The following is a 12706-nucleotide window of genomic DNA, read 5'->3' on the forward strand; positions in this document are numbered from 1 at the left end:
AGTCAGTCTCAGACCTAAGAAAGCAGCTCAGCAATAAGGCATCTTAGTTGTGCTAACAGTTGTATTTGTTGTCTTCATTATAGAGTGCATGACTGGGACATGACTGAAAGCAATTAGCATGCCTCTTATTTGTCTGCAGATCATGTTGAGACTGGAAGTCAGTTTCCACATGAGGGCAGATCGCCAAGACACCAGTGTTTTTTGCACCATTTCTAACCAGGAGTTGAGTGTGAGCTCAATGTTGGCAAATGCCAAGAAGATGCCATCAGCAAGCTCTCCTTCATTTAGTAATACCCCGCCTCCTACTGCTCATCCATAAAAACCAAGAGGACCTCCAGCTTCTCAACCATAGTGTCTCCTCTCTTTCTGCTTTCACACTCAGCATTTCTTCTGGCCATCCTATTTCATCCCACCATGTCTCGTCAGTCCACTGTCACCTTTAAGTCGGGGAGCCGGAGGGGCTTCAGTGCCGCCTCAGCCACCACCCCTGCTGCTGGACGTTCCCGCTTCAGCTCTGTCTCCATGGTTCGCTCATCAGGAGGCCATGGAGGATTAGGGAGGATCAGTGGTGTGGGGACTGGCTTTGGCAGCAGAAGTCTCTACAATTTGGATGGGTCAAAGAGAATCTCCATCAGTGGGGCCAATAATGTCTTCCGGAGTGGATTTGGTGGGAGAGCAGGTGGATATGGCTTTGGTAGTGGCATTAAAAATGGACTAGGTTTTGGAGCTGGGGTTGGAAGTGGTTATGGGGGTGCTGGGTTCCCTGTTTGCCCCCCTGGTGGAATTCAAGAGGTCACTGTGAACCAGAGTCTACTGGCTCCTCTCAACCTGCAAATTGACCCCACCATCCAGAGAGTGAGGAAGGAGGAACGGGAGCAAATCAAGTCCCTCAACAACAAGTTTGCCTCCTTCATTGACAAGGTGAGATACAAGATTTGCTTCTGCTCAGAAGGTTCAATGAATGCTACTAAAAAGACCAGCCATATCCCCTTCGTACTTGGCCATGGTATTGGGCAAACTTCTAATTGATTCAGCCTACTAATGCTACTTTCTTTTCCTAGGAAGGTACAAAAATTCAGGTACACTCATTCTATAAGTAGTTATGGAGCACCTACTATATACTTACCTTATATACCACTGGGAAATACTCCATTGCCTTCCAATCCCATGTCTCCATCTTACCATTTGATGAGTTTATGGAACTTGGTTTCAACTATTTCTGGATGAAAACTATATGATCCAGATGATAAGACTGGGGAGGGCTGAGTGGGGGTGTTTGGTGTATGTAGAGTGAGAAAACTTCACAAAGTAGAATTCTCTCAGGACCTTTGCCCACTGAAGAAAATGGGTTCAATTTATGTTCCTGAACTTGCCTCAAAGCATCCAAACAATAGTTTCTCCCATAAGCCATTGGGTTTCACACTAATACTTTCATACTGACTCTGCCAAAGTTTTGGAGAGTTTCTTCAGGATCTTCTCTGATTTGAGTTGAGGTTGTGACTAATATATTTTCTCCAGAAGGTTTTAGGTGGAAACTGTCCATTGCTGTGGATAGAGAACATAGAAACCCACTCTCACTTCTCCATACTTCATCTTGTTTGTACAACCTCCAGGTGCGGTTCCTTGAACAGCAGAACAAGGTGCTGGATACAAAGTGGACACTGCTTCAGGAGCAGGGTATGAAGACCGTGAAACAGAATCTGGAGCCATTATTTGAAAGCCACATCAGTAACCTCCGCCGACAGTTAGATGCCCTCATCAATGAAAGAGGGAGGCTTGACTCAGAACTGAGAAACATGCAGGATGTTGTGGAAGATTATAAAGTCAAGTAAGTAGAGAGTATCCCCACAACCAGCTACCCGAACATTATCCTTCTCCTGGGGAAGGGCAGAACTACATCACTGCAAGATGATAACATGGGGGCTTGTGGAGCTTTTCCAGGTAAATTGGAAACTACCTGGTTTGGGACAGCAACAATGGTGGGCCCAATTCTGGGGCCCCTTTCTGTTGGCCAACATTGATTGTTAATCATGACCAGAAAAGTGTATTGCTACTACTACTAGTTTTCCAAAATAACATACTTTTATCACCACTGTACCCTGATTTTGGGAGGCACAAGAGGATTTTCTGATTATAGCCTTGACTTTGTGCTTTTGTGAGGCACAGATTATATTATTAAAAGAACTTTTACAGTGCAGTGGGAAAGAGCTTTTTAAAGGTTCAGTGGGAAGTGTTGGTTTTGAATTCTTACAGGATCTGATCTTGTTTTGTATATTGAAACCTCTAAGACTTTATACAAGTCATTTACTTTCTTCACAACTCAGCACTCTCATCTGTAAAATCAGGGGTTCAGATGAGCAAATCTTTTCTGACTCTCAAGCTTATGAATATACAGAAGTCAATGAGGAGGCAGTGTTATCCCCTATGCATGACAATAACAACCACCACATTTAGGTAGTGTTCTAAGATTACAAAGTGCTTCACAAGATCATTCTCACTGTACCTTTATTACTCCCATTTTACAGGTGAGGAAACTGAAGCTGGCTAGGTGAAGTGAATTGCTAAGGGGCAAACTGCTGGGAAATCTGTGGTCAGATTTGAACTTGGATTTTCCTGACTCTAGATTCAGTACTCCACTGTGGTACCTAGCTGTGTGGTGTGAGATTACTGAGATTAGAAAAGAAGCTTTTCAGCCAGTTTTATTTTGTCTGTGCTACAAAGACCATGGAAGATTATTTTAAGGTATCCAGCAACCACTGTGCTTTACAACAACAGTATATTTAAGTCTAATAGAGACAGGATCCTTGGTTTGCCCCAATCAAGGATTGCCTACCTGTTGCAAAGTCAGGTCATCTGAGTCTAGGAGGCTGTTTCGTTTGATCTATAGAAATGCCCTGTACCTCAACCTCAACAAGTCATTGTCCAGAATTTTTGAATTTTAAGTAACAGGGAGGTCATATTTGTATGGCTTTTGGCAAGGAAAGTTAATTTCTCTGAGCCTCAGTTTTCTCATCTGTAAAATGGAAAGGTAGACTATAAGACCTCTTCCAGAGGCAATTGAATAGTGAGTGAGTCCTGGAGTGACCCTGGGTAAGCCACCTAATCTCTGTCTCTCAGTTTTCTCATCCACAAAACAGAGACAATAGAAGCACTTACTTCCAGAGTGGTTGTGAACATCAAATGAGGTAATAATTGTAAAGCACCTAGCATAGTGCCTGATACATGGTAGGTACTTAATAAATATTATTCTTCTCTTCCCCCACTTTTAAACCAACTCTTTCATAGAGTTCTTATTGTTTATTTATCTAATACAAAACAGAAACCTGCCTTTCAGCATTTTTCCTTCATTGTTCCTAGTCCTGCCGTATAAAATGGAGTGGATGTCAAATCAACTTCCTATATAAGTTTTCTCTCCATTAAAGCTAAACATCTTTGCTTAAGTTCCTTCAATAGATACTCAATGGAAGTCTCAATGCCTTCCCCAGATACAGCAGGCACTAGGAGGAGAGATAGCCCAAAGTAAAAATTGGGCAGGGAGGCCAAATTTTAGAAAGGGGAGAAATCATACCTGTCCTTTTAAGCACCATAACATCCAGCTTAATGAATTGCAACATCCTCGAGTCAGATGGGTCCACTTGCCCAACCATCTCTCCTCTTTCCCAACAGGTTTGAAGATGAAATTAACAAACGTAACGCTGCTGAGAATGAGTTTGTGACTCTGAAAAAGGTGAGAATCAGAATCTAATCTTAAAAAAGGAAAAAGCATTATGCTTTGGCTCTAGGCATCTCCATTCAACCCTCAATACTTGAGAAGTCAACAAATTGTGCAGCCATTTCTAAAATAGCACTTGATCTGCCCAGAATCCCACCATTATCAGATTGACTTGGTCACAATTACACTCCTTCAGCTCTTCCCCTTCTCAGTTCAAAGGATGATAATGTTCAAATTGTGCTTTTTGTACCTTCTCCTTCTACTCTCTCTCTCTACACACACACACACACACACACACACACACACACACACACACACACACACACACTGGAAATCCCTATAAAAGAACCAGAAAAGGGAGGCTTTCTTTTCTTTACCACCTTATTCCTTTGAGGCTTGAGGCTATGGACACAGTCAGTGATTAAGCATTCAATGGTAACTTTTCAGGATGTTGATGCTGCCTATATGAAGAAGATGGAGTTGGAGGTCAACAGTAATACCTTGATGGAAGAGATAAACTTTCTCCAGACATTATATGAAACGGTAAGGAACATTTTGTGTGTGTGTGTGTGTGTGTGTGTATTACATATGTGTAAAACTCACACAATATATTTCAGGTAGAAAAATTATTAGTGTGTGTGTGTGTGTGTATACGATGTATACATAATATGTATGAATGTAGTTATATGAATATATACACACCTATTTCCTACCTGGAGATAGAGAAGAGGAAGCAAGCATGATTCAGAGCAAAAAGTACTGACTTTGGAGTCAGGTGACTTGGATTCAAATCCTATCTATCCCTTTATTTATTACCTGTATGACTTTAAATAATTACATTGAACAGCTTTCTGGGCTGCATTTTCTACTTCTCTAAAAATAAAGAGATTGGAACCATTCCAGCTTTAAATCCGTGATTTGAGATCCTAATAAATGAGGCTATATACTAAATCCAGGGGGCATCTTGCACAGCATAGATTATCTAGCGCTCTCCAAGCAGACATTGGAGATATCCCTGGGAGGATACCTTGAATCCTTCATGTATCCCATTCTGAATGCCTTTCCTTCGAAGTAGGATAACTTCCATCAGGCAAGAAGGACAGCTCCCCAAGTGCCACAGTACTGGGCATTATTTTGGAGAACTCAGGCCATCACTGATACTTCCAGTCACTGGTCTCTGAAGAAACTCCACTCTAAGCCCCTTTCTGTAGTTAGTGACTCGAGTCAGTGAGAGGGAAGAGAGATGCAGGGTGTAGAGAATCTTATTCTGAATATTGTCTAAGAAGAAAGGAAACCTTTAAGGTAAGAGCAAAGAATATATGGAAATCACTATAAATTAGTGCAAATCATATTTCCTTCTTGTACATAGAAATGACCCCTAGGAAAGGAAGGATGAGCATTTTTGTTTTAATCCCAAGAACATCTGAAGTCTAAGTCTCCTCCTAACAATTATAATAATAGTAATAATAACAATAATACCAAAAACAATAAGAATGACAACTGACATTTATTATTTTAAACTATCAAGCACTTTTTTATCGAATTTTAGCCAATGCCTGAGAAAGTTTCTCTGGAAATTTTGGGGGGACAATGAAGAAAATACAAATATATTTTTTAAAATGTGTTTTGTTTTCAATTTGTAGAATAAAACAAGTATTTCCATAGTAAAATAAAAAAGGGTTGCACATGAAACTGCAAATCTATTTTGTTCAACCTGATATTTTTTTTAAATACATAATAGCTATCATGTAAATTTCGTGTTTTTTTTTTCCTTTTTTCCCTCTCCCCTTACTCTAGAGATAGCTACCATTAGATTCAAATGTGCATAGATCATGTAAAAAAAGTGTTCTATACATACTTCTGTTTATCAATTCTTCCTATGGACTAGAAATCTTTTAAATTTCTAAATTTTTTAAATTTAAAGTCATCCTTTTAAGATGACTTCTTTATAGAAAATTCTTAGACTCAGTGTGCAGAATGAGATGTATATTTTTTGTATATGGTCAATGTGGGAATTTGCATGATTATGTATATTTGCTATGAGGATTTCATTATCTTTTTTTCTTTTTTTTAAAGTAAAGGGTGGTGGGAAGAAAATAAAAAACAGAATTTTGTTCACTGAAAAATTAAAATCTAAAAAAAAAATCTAAAGGAGAAACATGTTTCTAGACATTTGTCATTAAAACCTCTAGTCAAGACTACATGACTATCTGTCAGGAATGTTATAAGAGGGTATATTATACTGGGTTTTAGAGTAGTCTCTAGTATGAGGTGCTAAGATGCTGGACTTTTTGATTTGGCAGGAGCTGTCCCAGATGCAAACTCAGATCTCAGACACTTCTGTGGTGCTTTCTATGGACAACAATCGAAGCTTAGACCTGAATAGCATCATTGCTGAGGTCAGAGCTCAATATGAGGACATTGCTAATCGCAGCCGGGCAGAGGCAGAGTCTTGGTACCAGACCAAGGTGAGTAGTGGATGTTTCAGCAATGGGTTCCAGTGAATTCTCTTCCCCCAAATTCTCACACAGCCATCACATAATAAAGTCAATATACATAGACGGCTGTACCAATTCCTTTGAAATTTGGCACCTCTGACTTTTATGAAAATGTTTGAAAACATTCTCACCAAAGGCATTTAAAAAATTTTTAAAAGACCCACTTGAAAAAGAGTATAAAAGTAGAGATATGATAAATGAGTGGTTATAACAAGGCAAGGGGAAGGATGAGGAGAGATAATCAGAGAAAATAGCTTTTCCTAACATCCATTCTTTCTGGACTTCTTTCTCTAGCAATGGTGTTCATGGGTCTCTTGTCATTTCTGATTTTGGACATGTCACTCTGTCCACAACTTGGTTATGTAGCCCAGCTCCTCCATTAAACTGATTATCCTCATTTCTAGGAGAAAAGGTTGTATATTATAGTTTTATTGAGTCTTGAAGGAAGCATGCTACAAAGGAAAGGATGCCGGATGTCTAATGAAAGGTTCTGTCACTTACTACCTGTGTGACTTCAGATAATTCAACTGTAAAGCGAAAGGGTTGGTCTAGAGCAGTGTTTCTCAAACTTGTCTTCTCAGTATCTTTATACTATTAAAATTATTGCGGATATATCCAACGACTTTTATTTTAAGTGGGTTATACTTATGGGTATTTATCATATTAGAAATAAAAATGAATATTTAATCTGTAGGGATTTCAGAATCTGTATTCTCTGGGCCACCTTTTGATCCCTCCAACCTTTAAATCTACTATTCTATGATCTTATCAATGCCCCAAATAAAATTCATCATCCAGAGAGTGCTCAGGGCAGGGATGCTAGTTGACAAACTGAGTCGGCTTTTGTGGTTCTAGTATGAGGAGCTTCAGGTCACAGCTGGACGTCATGGAGATGACCTCCGCAACACCAAGCATGAGATTGCTGAGATGAATAGAATGATCCAGAGGCTGAGAGCTGAGATTGACAGCGCCAAGAAGCAGGTAAGGTCTTAGCTGCTCTAAAAGAACTCCTGGCCCACTGGACAATAATATGCACAAATTGAATCCCAGTGCAGTCTTTAGGGCTGGATCCCAGGGCTGGTATGATCTATGCCATATGTCATCCCTACAGGACAGAGTGAGGATGGGTAGAGCTCACTCTTGGTCACTGTTTCTCCTCCCCAAATAGGTCAGGGAAAATCTCCAAAATATTGGAGACAATATCAATAGATTCAAGTAATATTTAGTCTTTTTTTAGGCAAATATAATTCAATTCAAAAGAAAACAATAATTGAGCACCTGGTAGACTAAATAAAAAGAAATCATTACCTTTGAGTATCTTCGATATCTATAGGAAAATCACAAAAAAAAGGGTAGATTTAATATTTTATAAGCTCCTATGAAAAGGTTGTTTTCTTTCTGAAGTTGTCCTTGACTATTTATGGGATTTCCATTCAAGAAGCATGAAAGCCCTTGTGGGTTATGTACAAAGTAAATCAGTGTGCTCTAGTGAAGTGAGTGCTAATCTGGGGAACAGGAGTGGGGCTCCAATCTCAGCTCGTCCATTTCTTGCTCTGATATCTTGGTTAAGTCATTTTTTTTCCCTAGAGGTAAATTTTCCTTAATTGCAGAACAAACAGGTTAGGCTGCCCTTTTTTTTTTTTTTTTTTTAAGGTCTTTTTAACGTAGTTCTGAAATTTCATATGTGCCCTCTGTTCTCCCCACAGTGTGCCACTCTGCAGACAGCCATTGCCGATGCCGAACAGCGGGGTGAGATGGCTCTCAAGGATGCCCGAGCCAAGCTGGTGGACCTTGAAGATGCCCTGCAGAAAGCCAAACAAGACATGGCACGACAGCTTCGGGAGTACCAAGAACTAATGAATGTCAAGCTGGCCCTGGATATCGAGATTGCCACCTACAGGAAGTTGCTGGAAGGGGAAGAATGCAGGTAGGTAAACTTAGTAACCATGTTTGTCCCCAAGGCAGAGTGGCCATTACCTGTTAATGCCTGGTGACAAAGCAGAGCTTTCAAGGATTCAGGTCACTGAAGCGTCTATCTCTTCTGGAAAATCCCACAGAATGACTAATAACAATAGTATGCTTTTTTACTCCCTGAGTCCCTTCTAAGGGAAAAAGCTGGGGCTGAGTTCTGTCCTTGTTGCCAAGCTGATTTCTTATTAGCACTTCAAATCTGGTTTCCACTGGCATAGAGTCCAGACCTCACCTTCGGCCTAATCGCTGGCTCTTATAAAAGGAAAAAAATTCCTAGTTGCCTGAGAAGTTTCCAGATGTGGGAGGCAGCAAGAGTGTGGAAAAAAAACACTGAGATGGAAGTCAAGAAACATGGGTAGAAGGCTCAGCTCCTGCCATGGCTCCCTGTGTGGCATTGGGCAAGTCCCTTTCCCTTATTTGTTCTCTGTTTCTTTAGAGATGCAAAGGATCTCCTTAATGTTCTCATGTAGAACCACTTCATGGCTAAAATAAGACTTTTTCGGAAGAAAAAGGAGTTGGAGGGGCCTATTTGGTCTGATAGGAGTCTAGTGATAGGTGTAGAAATGAATGTGCAGTCAACTCAAAGAAATAATGATACGAAAGGGTCACCAGTTAAATGAAGAGGCATAAGGGAAGTCTTTGTTTATAAAGGATAAGGGAGGAAGGAGGGAATAGCATTTGTATATCAAGCACTATGCTAAGTATTTTATCAATATCTCTCATATAATCAAAGAAATCACAAGCTCTTTTTTCAAAAGGAAAAATGGACTCCATCATATAGGTGGCATTGTAATTTACTTCTGGATTTTGTTGTTGCTCAGAGTATTCTCCTAATATATTATACCAGCCTGAACATTAGTCAAGTACCTGACAATAGCTCATTATTAAGACAAAAAGATCCCTCCTTATGTGACAGGTTTCCAGAAGTCTCACCTCCTGCCTGGATGCCAACATATGACTAATGACCCGTTCCAGGAGGTGTTTGACAAGTTTATATGAAAATAAAATTCCATTGTCCAAACTATTGCCTTTCCTTTTATGTCTCCAAATCCACATATTATTTCAATTATTGTATGATTATTGTTATTTTAATTGCTATTATTTGAATCATTCTAAGCGGCCACCATTTGCTGAACACAAGCTATAACATTTCTCATTTTTGTTCTTCTCAGGTTGAGTGGAGAGGGAGTTGCACCAGTTAATATCTGTGAGTATACCCTCCTCTCATTAAGTTCCAATCGTGGGCACCTCATTAAGAGTTGGTAATGGAGGATATTAGCCAGTTAATTAATTTGCACAGGGTTTTCATCTTGCAATTTTTGTTGATGCCTTGAAGGTTAGGAGATTTTGGAAAAAATCAGTATGTGTCATGCAGAGAGGTGGAAAAATATAGCCTTTGGAATCCAAAAATCTGGATTCTATTCCTGGTTCAATCCCCATGCTAAACTTTACTTTTGTCACCTATAAAATGGAACTAATCACACTTGCCTTAGGGGTTCTGTGAATATTACATAAAATAAACTGTTTATAAAAGACCTTATAAATGGAAAATACTACGTAAATACTACCCATCTTTTATTTAATGCCCTCTATCTGAGGCATTATGGTATAGTGGAAAGAGTGCTATATCTAGAATTAAATAGATCCAGGTTCAAATTCTTTACTTCAGTTTCCTCAGTGATAAAATAGAAATAGCAATATATCTAGAGCCTAATCCCACAAGATTGTTGTGAGATTAAAGTTAGATAATCTATGTAAAGTTAGATAATTTTCAAGATTTTTAAATTTAAATTTAATTTAATTTTTAAATCTAAATTTTAAATGCTATCCAAATGTTTATTATACTAGTTACTACTATTATTATTATTTAAAAAGTAACTTTTACCTCCACACTTTCTGAAAGGTGGAATTCTTTGGCACCAAGATATTTTCTTCTTGGGACCCTTTCTAATGCCTTGGGGTCCTAGTTTAGAGCTAATCTGATTCTAGCCTCAAATCAGAATAAGATTCAATTCCAGTTGGATTTTCTTCCCATAGAACTCAAAGCACAGTCCAAGAGACCTCTTGGCCTCTGGACCCTTGCCCAAATGTCCTTAAGTTCTAAGCTGACTCCACTTCTGATTGTCTCTTTTTTCTTTTACAGCTGTGGTCACTTCTACCCTCTCCAGCGGCTACGGCAGTGGCAGTGGTGTTGGCGGCACTGGCCTGGGTTTGGGTGGGAGTACCAGCTATTCCTACACCACCAGTGGTGGGCACAGCCTGGGTGGGGGGCTGGGGAGCCCTAGTTTCAGCACTAGCAGTGGCCGAGGGCTGGGAGGCAGTGGCAGTAATTCCAGTGTTAAGTTTATCTCCACCACCTCCTCTAGAAAGAGCTATAAGCATTAGATGTTCTCCTCAATGTCTCTCCCAATTTTACTTCATTCTGGATCTGGACCTAGCCTTTTTATTACTGTCCACATTCAGGGGTCATCTCTCTACTCCCAAATGCCTAGGTCTTTTGGGTATTCTTATCTCTCCCTTTGGTGGTCAGCTAAGCCATCCATCTATCCATTTTGATGTATTTTTGGTGTTGCTGAGGAGCTGGGAGTCACAATCACACCTAGGCCTCCTACCCCTAGTCCAGCCTTTGCTTCTCAGATAAGTCTAATTGTACTCATAGATGCTTAGTTCTGCTGTCCAAGATACAGTGCCAAAACTTCTCTCGTTCAAGGTAATTCAGTTCTACAAGCCTTTGATATGTGTAAGAAAGAGCGCTGATTCCTGGGATGTCCAAGTTCTAATTCAGTTTCAGAAGATTCTCTTAAGTCTTCTCTACATGTAAGAAGTTAAGGGGAATTTGAGTTCCGATACCATTTCTTCAATGTCATTTCCACAAGTGTTTTCAGATGACTTCCTCTTCTAGGAAGTCTGTCTTGCTGATTCCACAAATGTCATTTTGTTTGTTGCTCCATCCTGTGGTATATGAGCTGCTCTCTGAGGGTATCTCGTCCTTCCTTTAACTTCTAGGAAACTGTCTATTAAAATGCATGTATAACATCTAAATAGAGGCTCGTGGATTCTTTTTGGATGGCAAAAGGGATCGCTAAGGGAAACTATGGTGGGCCCAACTGTTCATTCTAAGGTGCAAAAACTGGCTAGATAAGCGGTATCCTACATGTTCTTCTAGAACAGAGGAGGAGGAGAGAGATGTGGATGGACAGAGAAGTAGGAAGTTATTTCAGAGAAAAGGAATGATTAGTATAAATGATATAGCAAGTCTTCTCTCTTATTCACATATTCCTTATCCCACCCTTTCTATCTTCCTGATTCCCCATATCTCACTGAAGATGGCATTGTCCTAGACCAGAAACAACTCCTATCTCACAAAGCATTCCAAGCTAAGGGCAGGATTCTATTCCCCTCCCAAATAGAAAATATGTTCCATAACAGCTGATGTGAGGTGGCCCAGCCCTCTGCTTTAGAGCAACAGCAAAGGGACAGATTGTTCCAAGACAGCTTCCAACATGTCAACAGGAGTGGAGAAATAATAGACCAGAGAGAAGAGTTAAAAGCCAACCCCAGGGGCAAAGTTTTTGCAAAAGAGTTTAGGTCCTTAATTGTTAGATATATCCGGGAATCCAGCAAATTCCTGATTTTACAAGCTTCCCAGACCCTTTCATTAGGGCTTGGTCATGGGTGTGGTTAAAATGGAATAACTTCCAGGATAGTGGTTGTAGTGATGGACAGAGGGCTGGAGTCAAAATCATCAGGGGTCTCTAATCTTGAGGAGCCGCAGGAATGAGAATTGCTATGAGGAAAATATTAAATGACCAAGGACAAAAGTGTATGTGTGTGTGTGTGTGTGTGTGTGTGTGTGTGTGTGTGTGTTGTTGGAAATGAGGTGAGATATAATTCATACAGCCCTAAGGAAAATGTTCAAATATTCTTTCAATCCCCATGGGTAACAAATAAAGGAGTAAGAACAAAAAGATAGAACATCAAGAAAAAAATCAAAAATGAATACTATAAAATGGAAATGGCTAACCTTGGCTCTAAATAAGGGATGCAAGAATGCACATCCCTCCTTTCTTTGTAGAGGTGGATAATTATGGATGTAGAACACTGCAAGTGATGTCAGATTTGGTGACTTTGTTGGTCAGTTTTATTGGACTATTTTTCTTTGTTTTTGCATTAGTGTAATAAGGGATGGCTCTCTAGAGGGGACAGGGAAGAGATATTGTTGAAAAACGAATGTTAAAAAAAAGGTAACAATAAAAAAAATTTTAAAAGAATGAGTGATGTGAGAGATAAACATCCAAAATGGGAAGAATCTGTTTGCATCATGAAGATGAAGAATTACAGTTACAAGAACAAGGAATAGGGGAGAAATTTACTGGACATGGATGATGTTGAGTGTCAGAAATCCCCAGGTCTGGTCCTGCCTCTAGTAGGTGTGTGCATGATTCCTTCAGTGATTATTAGTGGGACATGAAAAATGGACTGAAGCCAGAAATGCCAAGGAGATGAATTCAATGCAGTGGTCTGT

General features: G+C 39.8%; 1 protein-coding gene across 1 annotated transcript; it reads left to right on the plus strand.

Moving 5' to 3' along the window:
• The first annotated feature begins 225 nt into the window (after positions 1-225).
• On the plus strand, positions 226-11223 carry LOC141544309 (keratin, type II cytoskeletal 75-like). The gene is made up of 9 exons (XM_074270318.1): positions 226-921; positions 1614-1828; positions 3667-3727; positions 4160-4255; positions 6016-6180; positions 7066-7191; positions 7917-8137; positions 9354-9388; positions 10325-11223. Exons 1-9 carry the CDS (start codon positions 415-417, stop codon positions 10564-10566), a joined length of 1668 nt encoding a protein of 555 aa, XP_074126419.1. The 5' UTR covers positions 226-414; the 3' UTR covers positions 10567-11223.
• The last annotated feature ends 1483 nt before the right edge of the window (positions 11224-12706 follow it).

This window comes from Sminthopsis crassicaudata, chromosome 5 (assembly GCF_048593235.1).
Source record: "Sminthopsis crassicaudata isolate SCR6 chromosome 5, ASM4859323v1, whole genome shotgun sequence".
In the NCBI taxonomy this organism is placed as follows: Eukaryota; Metazoa; Chordata; class Mammalia; order Dasyuromorphia; family Dasyuridae; genus Sminthopsis; species Sminthopsis crassicaudata.